The 16971-nt window shown below is 36.3% G+C and overlaps 1 protein-coding gene across 6 annotated transcripts in view; it reads left to right on the top strand.

Annotated features, from left to right (window-relative positions):
- LOC141556281 (deubiquitinase DESI2-like) overlaps nt 1–16653 on the top strand; it is an 89243-nt gene extending 72590 nt beyond the window's left edge. For 5 of the 6 annotated variants that reach the window (XM_074290159.1, XM_074290160.1, XM_074290162.1 and 2 more), the window contains 2 exons: nt 623–818; nt 13937–16653. In XM_074290159.1, coding sequence (XP_074146260.1) covers nt 623–818; nt 13937–14161 — 421 coding nt within the window. In that variant the 3' untranslated portion in view covers nt 14162–16653. The remainder of the gene's footprint in view (nt 1–622; nt 819–13936) is intronic. The other variant, XM_074290163.1, reaches the window with a different exon arrangement.
- The last annotated feature ends 318 nt before the right edge of the window (nt 16654–16971 follow it).

Genomic DNA, 16971 nt, shown 5'->3' with positions numbered 1-16971 from the left:
CAAACTACTATTTAAGTTTGCATAGAATTTTATATTAAAAATGATTTCACAAATATGATCATATTTGATCTTGATAACCACAAAGGGCATCAAGTAGAGCAAAAAACTGAGACTTGGAGAGGTTGTGTCCATTCATGATCACATAGCTAGTGAAAGATGGATTTGGAACTTCACTGGGCACTAATCAATATTCACCACCCCTACAACTATTTTGGGGGCTTCCAGTATTCTTAATAAATACTTGTTGATTGATTTTTAACTACTGTGCTTCTCTTTTCCCTAACTGCAAATATTCATTTCCATCCAAAAAGTTGGAGAAGGGAAGAAAGAAATCACAAAAGGGCAAAGTTGCTTCTATTGTCCTCTCTCTGAACCACAGTGTTTTGGGGTGTGTATATGTCATCTGTGTGTAATGTGTGTGTGTGTGTGTGTGTGTCTGCTTTTATGAATATATTGGAGGAGACACAGCCTTCCAAATTGGGGTAATTTTAAGACTTTAGAAGCTGTCCAGGCAAATAACCAGAATGATTATTCTCTATCACACTTTTGATGAACCAAGTTCCATTTTCCCCTCTTGCTTCTCAGCCCTCTTGGTCAATGGGGTTGTCCCTACTGTCCACAGGATTGGCTGTACACAGCTGGAGGCTTTCTCTCACCTTAGTATTTCCTGCTACAGAGAAGCCATAGCCCTGGGTACCACAGACTTTACAGAAGAAGATGTGGACAAGATCTTGGAGGAGTTGGGGAAGGAGTACAAAGGCAATGCCTACCACCTCATGCACAAGAACTGCAACCACTTCTCAGACGCCCTGGCAGAGGTGAGCATCAGCAGGAACCTTGGGTTCATTTCTTCCCTTTATTCCTGGCCCAAGAGGGGAGCCAGGGCACCTTGATCCTGGTGCCTGCTCTGCCAGTACATGTGTAACTGTGTTTTAGTCATTACTCTGGATCTCATTTATAAAATTGTAATGGGGGTTTGGCACATGCTTAGACCCCGCGCCCCCAATGGCATTATCAACCTTAGGTAGTTTAGACATGTGGAAATATATATAAGTAAATATTGTATAAAAATAAATGAAAATAAAAGTGAATGAGGTAGATTATATGGTCAGATTCAGCATGGCATTGAACAGGGATTCTGAAACTGGGGTTCATGAACTTGCTTTTTTTTAAAAGTATTTTGATAACTTTAATTTCCATATAACTGATTTCTTTTATAATCTCATGTATTTAAAGACATTATTTTGAAAACAGATCCAGAGGCTTCTTTGGACTTCCAAAGGGAGCCATGACACAAAAAAGATAAGAATCTCTGGCATGAAGGATAATAGATCAACCAGTCTTGACATTAGGAAGACCAGATTCAATCCCTGTCTTTGAAATGTACTTCTTGTATGACTTTGGGAAATCACTTACCCTCTCAGTGACTTAGAGAACTTTCTAAGGTGCAGAAAAGTTGCTGATCTTCATTGATGGTTGGAGTTTCCACACACAAATATTCCTGATATCAGTAGTTCTCAAACTGTGATCTGGAGACTCTTGAGAATCTCCAAGATCCTTTTAGAGGGTCTATGAGGTCAAAACTATATGGGAAATATTGATAGATCACAAATTAATAAAAGCTTGTGGTAGTGGTCCTCAATAATTTTTAAGAATATAAAGGGATCCTAAGACCAAAAAATTAGAGAACTGCTGCCTTATGTTGATGAAATTATAGGTCTAGAAGAAAAAAAATCTAAATAATTAATTTCACCTCTAAGTTCTGTGATGATGACTATTGACTGGTTACCATGTTCAGGCATGAAATAGATTTAGAGCCTGACTTTAGATCAAAGGAGATCAAAAGGAAGCAAAATAACAAGAATACATTGTGAATACATGAATACTCTCTCTCCTCATTTCCATCTCCCCATATTCTCTGGCAGAAAGGAAATATATGATTATTATAAGTAAAATGAGCCTTTTATTGCTAAAACCAAGCAGCTTGAAAGGGCAGGGAATAGTAGGAGCCAAAGGAGAAATTTTTCAAGCCTGATTCAGATCTCTTTCCTGGCAGCAGTCTCCCTTTCATCACAGATAGGCAGCAAATTAAACCCTGCCCTTAGTGAGCTTTACTCTTGTGACCACATTGCTCTTCTGGGTTTACATTTTGGTTCACTTAACACAGCTGTTCTCAAGGATGATGTCTTCAGCATCTGCTGGTCCATGATGCTCCTCCATGCATCTCATAGGCAGTCAAAAATGCAAGCCATGAGAAATGTACTGCTGATGCTGTTGTTGTTTTTTAAAAGGTATTTTATCATTAAAAATTTGACTCCATGATAAAGTTAAATGATGCAGTGAACTGGGATTTGTTATCAAAAGAGCTGACTCTTCCTTTAAGAGATCAGGATCCCTCTAGGACTAATCTTGATCCATTATTGAACAATGAGATTGGAATCCATGGTGGAGAGTAGCCCCTTAGTGGAATGAAAAAGAAAGAGCAAAACAGACTCCCTGGGCTCAAAATTGCTTTTTGTTGTTACGTTTTAAATCCTTATTCAGGAATAACATAATAATAATAATAATAATAATAATAATAATAATAATAATAATAGTAATAATAATAATAATAACTTGATCTCCTTTTGGGTGCCATTTATGTTTGGGGCTCATCTGAGAGGTTTTTTTGGGGGATATGCTTGTTTTTTGTTTGTTGTTTCTATTGTGGGATGAGTTCAGAACTCTTTGTAATTGTTCTGTGCAAAACAGGGATCCATTATGATGTCCTGTTTTCTTTTTCAGGGATCTATTGGGAAAGTTTGGGGTATCATTTGTGTTGCTGTGACTCAGAATAATTTTCATCCAGGACAATTTTGGTATTTTTCCTGAGAATGAGATTTTCAATTAACTCTAAATTTCTAGTCCTTAAGGGGAGAAGTCCACATATTCTGGAAGTTCACTAGAGCCTAGAGTATGTCTCTTCTATATTTTTCACAAATGCTAATTTGTTTGTAATACATTCTAGTTTTCATTTCTTTTTTAAAATTACTTAAGCTGGAACAGGTCCTTATAAGTACTAAATAGACAATAATCAATGATAAACTTTGTAAAATGACATTTTTTATAATGCTAGGCCTTGAGCCTCACAAAAAAACATTGATTTTGAAAATGTCTAACTGTGTTGAATAGAATGTTTGGGAGTTTTTAAATGTCATTTAGGAGACCATTAAAATTCTGCTCAGTGGAGTTGTTGGCAGTTTTTGGGACAAGGCACAGGAGGAGGCACTTGAAAAGACAATACTTGACTTCCGTCCTCTTCAATCACTGCCCAGCTTTCAGAGAAGTTTTGAGAAGTGAGGACATGGCCAAGTATTTCAATTGCCCTCCCGTGTTTATTTCCTCTGCTGTATTTCACTTCTCAATTCTTGAAACATGGCTTTCAACCTCATCATTCAACTGAAAATGCTCTCTCCAAAGTTAACAGCAATCTGTTAATCACCAAATTTAATGGCCTTAGCTTCAGTCTTCATCCTTCTTTATCTCTCTGTCACATTTGGTTACTTTTTCCTTTTGACTACCTTCTCCTACCTTATCTCCTTTTTTAGCTTCTCATGAAACTGCTTTCTCATAATTTTCTTCCTACTCATTTGACTGTTCCTTCTGTGCCTTCTTTGATAGATCTCTAATCAAGTCATTCCCATTAAGCATGATTGTCCCACAAGGCCTTCTCCCCTTTTCTCTCTGAACCCATCAGTTTCCATGGGTTTAATTTTACTTCTATGTAGATAGTTCCAAAATGTACATATTTAACCCAAGTCTCTCTCCTGAGATAGTCACATAATACCAACTATTATTGAACATCTCAATCTGGATGTCCTCTATATATCTCAAACTGAACCAAACTCATTATCATCCCCTTCTCTCCTCATCCCATCACTCTTCCAAACTTTTCAATTAATGTCTCAGACATCACCATCCTTCCATTTAGTTTCTCAACTTTAGTGTTATTTTTTACTCTTCACTTAAATCACCCCAAATATCCAATCTATTTACAAATCTTGTTTGTATCATCACTACATATCTTGTTCAGGTCTCCTTTTCTCCATTCACCCATACCACAATCCTAGTTCAGGTCCTCTTTACTTTTCAATTGGACTACTGCAATAACTTTCTAATTCATCTCCTCGTCTCAACTTTTTCCCTATTTAGTCATCATCTACACAATATCAAAATAATTTTCCTAAAGCACAAATGGCTAATATTAGATATCATATCCCCCATTCCCTCCAAAAATATAGACCTTATCATGCCCTTATTCTTTCCCCAACACTGTTCCCTCCCATACCTACTTCCCCTGTTAAATAAATTCTAGTGACTCCCTAATATCTCTAACATCAAATATAAAATCTTTTTTTTTTTTTTTTGGCATTTAAGGTCCTTCACAACTTGGCCTCTTCCTATCTTCCCAATGCTCTTACTCCATCATTCCTGTCTAATTGCTGATCCTTGCAGCAATACCTAATCTCTGTGCTTTTCCACTGACTATTCTCAATACCTGAATTTCTTTTCCAACTCACTTCTGCCTCACAGAATCCCTGGCTTCTTTGAATGTTCAACTTCACTGCCTCTAGGAAGTTTTTCTCAGCCCTCCTGGAGAGGCTTCCCCTTTAACATTACTTTTCATCTGCTCTATATAGATCTTATAATAAACTGCATATTAACATGCTATCTTTTCCATTAGACTGTGATCTCCTTTGATTTTTTTTTGTATCTCCAACACTTAGTACAGTGTCTGTTACATAGACATGTTTGATAAATACTTGTTGACTGAAGAAAAATTGCTGATATTTCAATCTACATGGAGGTATTATAACTCAGGCAGAAATAGACTTGTCCACAATAAAAGAGGTTCTTGAAAATGCTTATTTGTATTTTTTGGGTATTTTTTTTGGAAAAAAAAGTATTCATATTCCATTTATATTGTATTTGAAATAGCTAAGGAATTCATTTATTCAGTTTTATTTGGTTTTCTGAAACCCATTTAAAAACATTTGCAATGGGGAAAAAACCCATTACATTAGCTTTTTTTTGGCTGTCAGTTACTTTGACAATTTATCTTTATCTATTTTTTTTTCAAATGAAGGGATCTACATTGTAGTTGTAAAATTATTTTTTGAGCCTTAATAGACATCTCATTTTATTTAGAATTAATCCAACATTCTAGTCTGTGAAGATCTTTCTGTAGCCTGACTTTTCCCACTTGTTATCTATCTTTTCTAGTTTTTTGTCACCTGCAAATTTGATTACCTTGACAAAAATGCCTTTATCAAGGAAATTAATAAACTGTTAAACATCCTAGAGGCACAGATCCCTGGAGTGCCCAACTAAAGACCTTCATTGAAACTGACATCAAATCTTTTGGTCCAGCTATTCAATTACTTCTTACTCTACTGAAATGTACTCTTGATCCAACTCCCTTTTTTTTCACAAGGACCTCATGAAATACTTTGTCAAATGATTTACTTAAAGTTTAGGTAAGGTATTTCTATAGCATTGCCCTTACTTTCCCAATCTGGGAACAGCTCCCAGTTGTTTCTATAAGCTGGAAAGCCATTTACCTGGGCCTTGTGACTGAAACTCACTAAATGCTTTTTTATTTTATCTTTACTTATTTTGGACTTCAGTTTCCTACTAATAATTGACATAGTGCCATAATAATTGACATAGTGCCGCAAGATTTGCAAAACATTCCCACAAGCATCTCATTTTGCTCTCACAACAACTTGGGAGGTAGACGCTATTATTTTTCCCATTTTACAAATAAAGAAACAGAAGCAGGTAAATATCAAATGAATTGCCCAGGATTGTACAGTTACTAAATGTTTGAGGCCAAATTTAAACTCAGGTATTCCTAACTCCAAATTTAGTATTATGCAATTATACCATCTAGCTACATGTAGCCATTTTTTGCTCTGTCCCTTTCAGTCCAAATATCATTCTTATTGACACAGAAAATGAAAGAAAAATAAGAATTAAGAAAACTGTCTTCTCTGCCATCAGGTGTCTTTGTGTCATCCACCTTAAACAATAGTCCTTTTCTTTATTTGAACCTACTGTTTTCTTCAATATAGCTAAAAAAAATCCTTTCTGTGGACCTTAACTTCCATTAACAGTTTTAACTCAGTCATTGTCCAATCTTGAGAAGTATTTCTACCTTTTTTAAAACTTATTTTTCTCAATATAGCTAAGAAAATTAAAATTACTTCCTCTTCTTGTTTATTTCTTCCCTCATCATTTTAAGTTGTCTGAGCTTTAATATCTTTGACTTGACATTATTCTTCAGATTGTAACATGTTTTTTATCTTCCTTCATCCGTTACCAGCCCTTGTTACTACCTTAAATCTCAGTTGTTGGATGAGTTGTATATTCATTCACATGTCTCATATTAGATATCACCTCTTTTTCTTCTTTTCATTCTCTAGAACTTTCCATCCTTTCTAGACTGACTTCCTCAGTAATATTGTAGGCCATGGAATAATACTTTCTTTGAAGTCTTTGAGACCTACATATCAGATTATGTTTACTTAAAAACATTATAAAGGGAAAAAGACCCACATATATAAAAATATTTGTAGCAGACCTTTTTTGTAGTGGCATGGAACTGGAAACTGAGTGGATGCTCATCAGTTGAGGAATGGCTGAATAAGTTACGGTATATGAATGTGATGGAATACTATTGTTCTATAAGAAATGACCAGCGGGATGATTTTAGAGAGACTTACATGAACTGATGCTGAGTGAAGTGAATAGAACCAAGAGAACATTGTACATAGCAACAAGAAGATTATGTATTGATCAACTGTAATGGATGTGACTCTTTTGCACAATTGTTATGGGCCAGAACTCTGAACTTGAAACAAAGAATGCTTACAAGATACTAAGTAGAATTGATAAAGACAATGGTTATCTAGTTTAGCATGGTTTAGTACAATTGATTTAATGGTTTCCTAGTGATATAATGATTAGTGTATACTCAGTATGGAGCATATAAGCAGGGACTGAGAGCCACAGAGGAGAAGTGCTCAGGGCCAGAGAAGACAAGCGCACTAGAAGCTCTCAGAGGCTGAGACAGATTCATTTCATCATCAACATTTGTGGTGGCTGGAGGCTAACGCACAAACCTTTGGATTCAGAGAGATTCAGAGGGCAGAGAAGACAGGCGAGAGCCCAAGCTCTGGAACCAAGGAGAGAGGTAGGCCCCAAGCTGAGCCCCAAGTGAAGGAGATAAGACTTTGAAGGAGACAATAAAAGATTTGCACTTTAACACCTGGCTACTCTTGTGGTGATTACTGAACCAAAAAGAAGGCTGCTCCCAGAGACCCCAAGAAAACTGAAAAAAAAGAACATGGGACCAAAAACCTTTATCTGTGACCCAGTTCTAAGACATAGTAGTTATATCCTCCAAAATTCCCATCCCTTCTACACTGACAAGCAGTTCTTCCTTTTTGGTTATAAAAAGAATAATAATTCTCTTTGCTGTTCTTCCATCTTTTGTAAGATTAAAATATTGAGTCAAACCAAGAAAGTATTATCCATTTGGCTTTTTACAGAAAAAAGAATTTCAGCAAAGATATTGATAATGAAGTCTTCTATCTATGCTTTTCCATCTTTCTGTTCTAGGCTGAATTCAGTTTATTTTCTCCTTCTATACTTGTAGTCTATAATATATTCTAATGACAACAGGAGATTGCTTTGGTTTTAATTTTCAAGTTCTCCCAAATTCCCTCTCCATGTTTTTTTCCCATCTTGATTACTGGAACTTTCACATAAATATATCTCCATAATGCTATTTTTACCATTCACCCCCCCATTCCTTTTCCTTTTCTATTTCAACATAATTTATCATTCCAGACATAGATCTCAATCTACTAAATTTCATTGATACTTAAGATCACTTATGCTCAGGAGAGGAACCCAAAGGCTTCTCTAGGTAGGAACTTTGTCTGCTACCATGTTTCAAGTTTCCAGTGAGAAACTTGAAAAGCTATTACTTATGGAAATGCTAGTGAGCATTAAATGTCTGAGGCCCAATATGAACTCAGGACCAGGTCCTCCTGACTGCAGGGCCAATCCTTTATGTACTGCTCCATCATCAAACTGCCACATGGGATTACTTCCTTTAAGGGCCATCAAGTGTTCCTAGTTTACTGGCTGAACCTCTTGTTGCAGCATCCCTTGCCATCAATAACATAACTGCTTCATAATATCCTAAATTCTGAGTGCTTCAGAATTGAGCCAGCCCATATGGCTGGTTAGAAGTGGTCAGAGCAGTTTAGTATAAGCTCCATGGAATATACTCCAGTACAACCCCTATTAATGTTCAGTGCTCCTTCTCTCTCTTTTCCATGTCACATTCTTCCACCCTTTAACCTCTTGACATAGATCAGTATTCTTCTTCAGATACTTTCTTTATTCTTTTTTCACATTTACTAATAGTGTAATCTTGAGGCAGATTTATGAAATATTTTGCATTCAGAGTAATTATGCACTTAGAAGTTGGTCATGAAATGATTTGTGTTTATGTTCTGAGTTATAGAGCAAAACTTTCTAACAATGGGATGGAGGTTGAATCCCAAACCTTATCAGGAAAGATCCCCATCTCTTTTTGTGGCTACCATTGCATGTTGCAAACAAAGAGACACCAGATAACATAAAGGCATGTTCAGCAATAGAGAATTATGTGAAATAATGTTAAAATGTATTCTTTAATTAAAAAAGACTTTTTTTTTTTTTTTTTTTTTTTTTGAGGCTGGGGTTAAGTGACTTGCCCAGGGTCACACAGCTAGGAAGTGTTAAGTGTCTGAGATCACATTTGAACTCTCGTCCTCCTGAATTCAAGGTTGGTGCTCTATCCACTGCGCCACCTAGCTGCCCCCATTTTAAAAAGACTTAAATATAAAATGTGAAAAGAAAAAAACTTCCGTGTACATAGGAAAACATAAGAAAGGAATCAATATAAAACAATAAATTCCCTTTCAAGAAAACCTGTGTAATAAATGCTACACATTGTTTTTAAAGTTACCCAGCTTTTCTGTACTTTTTAAAATAAGTTTTCTTTTGTTCTCTGCTGTGTACTTTTTAACGTTGTTTTCCCCCTTTCCAGAATGCTACAACTTATTTTACCATTCTCTAGTTGAAGGGCATTTATCATTTCAGCCAATTTGATAGGTGTAAGATGATATCTCAAAGTTGTTTTGAATAGTCTTGATCAGAATGAAAACAAACAAATAAGCATGATCAAGTGGAAGTAAGGTCATGGTGGGGGATAATTGGTCTTCTCAAGTGACTTTTTCCTCTCAGAACTTTTGCTACCAGAGTGCCTTTGATAAAAACAGAATGTGTTCATTCATACCTCCCATCATCTCTCATAGTCCAAAGAAGGCAAAAAGATATGGCAAACACTGGCTGCTGCCACAGTTTTGTAACTGTCATGTCATAACTACCACCTCTCCCTTTTCTCTTACTTCTTCTCAAAGCTCCTGACATGAGTGAAAACCTCTACGCTACTAAGAGCTCATCTCACATTAATTTCCTTTTCCCCCAAATTAGGATGAAATACAAATCCCAAGATTGTGTGTGTGAATGTATGTATGTTTTGTGACTGTGCAGTCAACTTCTTGTCAGGAGTTAATAGCAATAATAATTGATTTAAGACTAGCAATAGCAGTAAGGCAACTTTTAATGATTTGGAGGTGTAGTGATTTCATTGATAAAAATAAGCTGGTGAGAAATTGTCCTCTACTATGCAGATTGGCACCTGCTTTGCAACCTATAAGCTGCAACATATAATTTGGCCTCTGTCATACAGTGATTATGTGTCAGAGAAAAAACTTGAATTCAGGTCTTCTTGACTTCAAAGCCTACTATATAGCACTTAAAGTTTTCAAAGTGAAAAATGATTGTCTTATTAAAACTCAAAGCATTCAAAAATTTTTAAAAGGAATGCATCATTCTCCTACATAATCTAGTTAAAGGAGAGACAATCTTTAGAAGGACACCAATCTGCCTTTGATATCCTTTATAATTCCTTATTATAACTCATGTCCTCTGAATTATAGTCATTTAGGCTTGATATATTTGCATATTCTAGGAAGGTTACTATAGTTTTCTCTCTGCTCTCCATATTTGATAGAAGTGAGATTCCATGGATTTTGTCTTTATTGCTAGTTGCTTTCAGGAGAACTGCAGGGCAAGTAGTCTGTGGGGATTGCCATTATCTTTTCTCACTTTGTTGACATCTTTTTTTTTTTTTTTAAACTTTGCTAAGATCTTGACAAGTACACCTAACTTCTTTTTCCTTGTCTTACTAGTTGCTTAATTTTTCTTACCAACTTGTCTTACTTATCTGAATTATCAACTTCCTTTTGTTTCTCACAGAGTTTTCTTTCTATTTCATGAGAGACATGATCAGATCTCTTACCAAATATATCCTTGAATTATTGGTGTAGTAATTATCAAAATAGGAAATTAATCCTTTCTTAAAGGACTTTTCCTCAATAATCCCACAGTGGTTTTCTGGACAGGTTATGATGAACTAGTTATGATAAACCAGGTAGATATCTGGTAAGAATTAAGAACAGCCTGAAGCTTTAGAAATGAACTCCAAATTGTAAATTGTAGAACATTGGCAAGCTGGGGATGAGAGACATTCTATGGTTCCTGAAGTCTTAGGTTCCTGTTCAGTAAGTCTGTCTTTGCACTTACTAGCTGGTTGACACTGGACAAGTAATTTAATCCTGTTTGCATCAGTTTCCTCATCTGTAAAATGAGCTAGAGAAGGAAATAACAAACCTATGTAATGTCTTTGTTAAGAAAACCCCAAAAGGCTTTATGAAGAGTTAGACATGAAAAATAACTGAACAACAACTGGATGACTGACTCTGAGCCAGAGTGATGTGACAGAACATGAAGAGGTAAAGGGAACTTTTCCCTTACCTTTATTTAGCCTGAGTTATGATAGATAAGCTGTTGCTCAAAGTTCTCTAAATACTGTTTTCAGCTTGTTCTCTACTCAATGAACAGTCCCCTTGAGACACTCTCAAGCGAATCAGGGAAAAGCCAACAATATTTCTGGGCTGAAAGCCAGAAAATGGAACAAAACCCCAAACAGCTGTTGCTCCTGCTGCGGATTCCTAATTTGTACAAGTTCTTCAAACCTGAAATTCCAGGGCTACTGTTTGTCTGGCAGTTTATTCCTCTCTTTCTGTCTCTCCTTTTCCTTGCTTCCCTCATCTTCAAACTTCATCAACTTTCCAATCTTCTCTGAAGTACTTCATTCTCACAGAACACTAGAATGTTAGGTTTGGCTTAAGAGATCCTATTGACTAGCTCCCATTTTATAGATGAGAAAATTGGGAACTGGAGAATTAAATTGATTTGCCAATGGCAAGCCAAGACAAGATGTCTTGACTAAATCTTATTTTTCAGTATAATGGGCAGTTCTGAGGCTGCCTCTTCATAATCACTGTTGTATATAATGTTACACTTTCATGTTTTAGTTTAATGAGAAAATAAAAACCCTAAATCCCAAGATTTTTGTACAAGGGTTCTCTCATTTGATTTGCTAGAGTGGCTTATATTATTATTGCAAAAATGATGATCTACTTCAATGCCTCAAGACTCTTTGATTTCTAATAGTGTGGTTGCTCCCTCAATTACAATCCCCTTTATGTCTTAGTAAAGAGTTTTTATGTCTAAAATTATTACTTAGACGCTCACTTTCTGCTGGTGAGTTTCCCTAAATTTAGCTATGTTAGTTTACAGACAATATATATACTGGGCCTTAGTTTTTCATCAATAAAATGGGAACTTTCAACTAGATTACCTGTAAAGTCCCCTTGAATGCTAAATCTATGATTTTTTGATCACTAGGTTCATGTTCAAAGTTTTTCTTTGGTAGGACCAACCAGGCATAAATTTTCAAGAATCCAGAGTCAACTCTATGCCATGATGAGATAGTAAAGGAAGATTTAGTGAAGAAATAATAGTGCGAAGTTTTGTAGCTTTTTTATTTTCAAAAGGACCTTTGCATTTCTTATCTCTTTCCCTTCATTGATTGACATTCTAGCAACAAGTACAGTTTCTTGCCTATAGTAGATGCTTAATAAATATTTGATGAATTATCTTTCTTTGTAATTCCTATTTTGCCAAAAGTAGTATCTTGCATGTAGGAAATATACATATAGACTGTTCATATCTTTTAACTCAGAAATTCCATTGTTAGCTATATTTTCCAGTGATGATTTATAATATAGGTCCCTTATAATTCTAATTGGGCTATAAATCAAAATATTCATAGCAAATCTTGGAAGCAAAGCCAATGACTATTAACTGGAATATAGCTAAACAAAATTTTCTCTATGATAATAACAAAAATGTTTTTATGCTATTAGAAAAAAGCAATATGAACACACCAATGAAGCATAAAAAATACTAACTGATGAAGTAAGTAGAGTCAGGAAAACAATGTTCACAGTTATTGTAACAATATAAATAAAGAACAAAACAAAATACCAAATATAGCAAGTTTGTAGTTAACTATGTTTGGACTTAAAAAAGAAATTATAAAATGAAGCTCCTTTTCTTCTTTGTAGATATAAGGAAACACTGATGTGGAATCTGGCATCTCTTGTAAGATATTGTTGATGTATTGGTTGGTTTTGCAGAAATGCTACCCCCCTTTCTTTTTAAAATTTTTGTTACAATGTAAAAACAAAGGATAGCTATAAGAATAAGAGGGAACAAAGTTATTGTATAAAAACATATTCATATAGTGCTTTAAAGTTTGCAACACACTTTACTTACAACTACTTAAATGTGATACAAATATTCCCATTTCAAAGCTAAGAAAACTAAGGCTTTTTGAGGTTGAGTAGATAGCTATACAAAAGATTACTCTCATGGAAATATTTTAATTCTTGATGAAATATCAAATTTTCATTTCACAACTGTATTTTCTTAAAGAAGATCACTGAAAAGAGGGTTAATTAAATTTTTTCTTATTTAATAATTTTCCTCTCAGCAGCTAGAAAAGGCTATGTGGGCAAATTAAAATCATCTGGCTCTACAATCCTTCTTTCTCTGACCTGGCTTTGGAATTAGTGATTTTTATTTTTCCCTTCATTAATGGTAAACAAACTTGCTTTCAAGGGACTTTACAGGTAATCTACTCTATAGGTAATCTAATCCTCTTTGTAGGAGCAGTTGTCTAGGGGAGAAAATGCTACCAGGAATTCATGAAACAGTAGATTAATGAAACCATGAAGAAGTTTGAAGCTACAAAAACTTCTCTCTGGATAGTTTGTCCTCCCAAGTAGTTCCACTAAGATCCTAAAGGTAGAGGGACCTGAAACTGGGAAGCAGAAGGCTGAATAGGGGAAGCCAGGATTTTGACCCAAATCATTTGCCCCATCCTGGCAGCCACTTAGGCATAGCCAAGCCTAGAGGAGTTCCTGTTTGTTGTCTGGCAGTGTGTGTCACTACAATAGGGGAAAGTGAGGAGGGGGAGGGAAACATTTTCTGGTCCAATTAAGACCCCAGTCTCCCTTTACTTAGAATACTTCCTGGGAGCTCTGTTAAGTTTTTGGGGAGTAGGGGGTTCACAATAGTTCGAAGTCATACCCAGGATCTCTCTTAGTAGAAGTATGGGCCAATGATAAGATTGTTAGATTTTGAATCTTCCAGATATTATTATTATCTGTGTAAGGCTATAAAATGAAGACGTATCTTTCTTCCATCTCTATACCTACGATCCCATGATCCCTTTAACTCAGACACAGAGAAAAGAACCAGGGATTTGCCCTTATGATGGTGGGTGTCTCTGAATGTCCTTTTTTGTATCACCATGTAACATTAGCATCAAACCTGTCCTTCTCTCTATGTTTGCTCCTGCTAGATCCTGTGTGGTCGGGAGATACCTCGGTGGGTGAATCGCCTGGCGTACTTCAGCTCATGCATCCCTTTTCTTCAGAGCTGCCTCCCCAAGGAATGGCTAACCCCAGCAGCCCTGCAGACCCACATAGGCCTTGGTCTACGTAAAGAAGACTCGGGTACGGCAGTGGATGAGGAAATGCCCTCCACCTCAGGTGCCTCGAGGACCTGCAAACACACCCGCGTCTGAGCTGGGCCCTGCCACCCTCCTCCTCCCCTTCTTTTAGCCTCTTCTTCTACCCATGACTTCTTCTATTCCTTCTCATCCTTCTTTTCCCTTTCCTGTTCTCTTCCCAGAAGGTTGGTTTTTTTTTTTTTTTTTTTTTTTTTTTTTTTTTTTTTTTGTTTTTGGCCTCTACTGCTCTGACAAGAAACTGAACCATCTCACTGTTCCTTTGGGCCACTGAAACCTCCATGACACTAGTGCAGTGACAAAAATCACATGTGGATGAATGGGGAAGGGCTCTCTCCAAATTGTTAGACTTTGGAGGACTGAGGTATCTTTGAAATCTCTCTACTTCAGAAGAATTGTTCTTATTCTATAGTGAGCCTGGACAATCCCCTCACTCCCTCCTTGACACAGTCCCCTAAGCCCCTTGTTTTCAAAGGAGAGAAGAGGAGCTATTTGGGGCAATGTTTCCATCAGACCAGCAACAACAGCCCTTCCCTCCAAGTATTCTCCCATTTGGAGGAATCAAGGATTTTCTGAGGCATTTGGATAACAGGGTGACACTCTCCAGATTTCCCACTGGAGGATGTATGTATGTATGTGTATGTTTTGGGTGGCATTTTATATTCAAAAATCACAGGACTTCACAAAGACAGCAGAGAGAGGTTTATTTTGTGGATGGAGCAGTAAAATTAGGAAAGGGAAGGAGGAGGGTTCAGCATATGAATGAAATAGGTTGAGAAACCTGTTAAAAAAAATGAGACAACAATTTCTGTGATGTCTCTCTTTTATCCCTTATTGTAGACTGTCTACACAATACTGTAAAGCAACTGAAGAGAGCAGCACTTTTTCCCCTAATAGCTGACTTCCTCCAATACTTGACTCCAATAGAAAAAATGGAGAGCAGGAGAGAGCTGTTTCTTCAGCTCTCCTTTTCCTTGATTTTCTGCCATTGAGAATCACCTTTTATTGGGCTAAGGAAATACTCCTAAGAACTCTGTGTGAGTTTCTGAGTGAGAACTCTGAAGATATCATTTAATGAGAGGAATGAGGATAGGGCCAGAAAGATCTGCTTCCAACAACTCATCAGTGATAACCCATTGAGGCACCTCCTCAGCTTTCTCCAGAGGCTTCCTTGCTTTGCAGGAGATCAGCCCTGTACTTTTCATATGTCCTGTGGGGTCTGTGCTTGTATTAAGTGACAAAAGATTAGGGAGTCATAGTATGTCATGATTGGAAGAGATCCTAGAGATAATAATCCAATCTTAAGATTTTACAGATGAAGTAACAGCACTAGTGAGATGAAATGACCTGTTTTCAGTCACATGGTTAATTAAATACAATGACAAGACTAGAATTCAGGTCACTTAACCCTTAATCTGAAGTGACTGCTCCATTCATCATAAGTTTAGAAAGTAGGTTTGGAAAGGATTAGTTTTTTTCTAAAGTTGATACCATCTGGTGGTGAGTGTGTGTATATGAATGTGAATGTATGTATGTATGTGTATGTGTATGTGTATGTGTATGTGTATGTGTATGTATATGTATAAAGAGGAATAGGTGAATGATCTTATGATCAATGCCCATGCATGGATTGGGAGCTAAATAAAACGTTGCCTCTGTGTTAACATGAATGGTTATAAAGCATGTGCAGCATGGGGAGAAGTTTAGAACAGTATTTATCTGTTTAGACAGGCAGTGTTTGAGTATATGGACTTAGGAAGACACTAGCAAGGACTACTATTCAGAAGTATCTATTTCTCTTGGGACTGCTGTGGTTAGCACAATCTTCTCAAAGAAAGCAAATGGTGGAGTCTGGTATCCCTTGACATTACATCATCCTCTGTGATGTATGAGAGATATGAAGAGATAGGATTCAGATGTGAAGAGATAGACAGCTCCCATTTGGTGTGAGGTAGTTGGTCTTTAAATAGCTCTTAGATGGGTTAACACCAATGACAAAGACTCCTTATAATATATTGAGTGAAGTTTATGTGTCATGAATGATCCATTTGCCTCTCTGAAGGAGCTTTATTCCTTAGGAGAGCTAGAATCTAGGAATCCTGTTAGTTTTAGTTTAAGGCGTGGTGATTGTGTGTGTGTGTGTGTGTGTGTGTGTGTGTGTGTGTGTGTTTAAAATCAATTTCTTGCTTTTATCATTCATTTCTCCTACTCCACAATTTTTTCACCAATGTGAATACACATTTTCTTTCTAGTATTGGTTCATCAGGTAGATAATAGAAAAAAATGTAAGATGAAACATTGGATCCACCTTTCTGACTCTTAACAAGACAAACAAACTGGTATGGTATCCAGATAGCTCTTTCTGAAACTACCAGATTGACTAGCTTTCCTAATAGAAGTCATGGGTTTCTATTCCAAGAAAAGTTAAATTGCCACAATGAGGAGAAATTCTTTGACTGAGTCAGGCTTTTTATTGTTTTCTCTAGAAATGGGAATTAACCCAAGCATAGTTCAGACATTAATAAAATAAATTAAAAATAAAACAAAAATGAATTGGAAAGGCAGTTTTGTGGCTTACCATTATTTGCAGTGGGACTATATATATCACACAGCATCACTTTTATGCTCTTCTCGATATCCTAACCAATTCTTCTAATAATCAGTGGTAGTTTTCACACACTAGGCCTCCTTGCTCTAACAGAACTGATGTCACATTTTGTTGATATGAATCAGATCTATCTACAGAATCAAATCAAAATATTTGTTCATTTCGGGCAGTTCCCTACATTAAATTCTAGCTAAACTCTGATTTTCTACTCTCATCCTATTTTTATAGTTTTTCTAAACTAAATGCAGGGCTTTTTATC

This window comes from Sminthopsis crassicaudata, chromosome 2 (genome assembly GCF_048593235.1).
Source record: "Sminthopsis crassicaudata isolate SCR6 chromosome 2, ASM4859323v1, whole genome shotgun sequence".
NCBI lineage: Eukaryota > Metazoa > Chordata > Mammalia > Dasyuromorphia > Dasyuridae > Sminthopsis > Sminthopsis crassicaudata.
The sequence above is the reverse complement of the archived record's forward strand: the minus strand, read 5'-3'. Positions and strand labels throughout refer to the sequence as shown.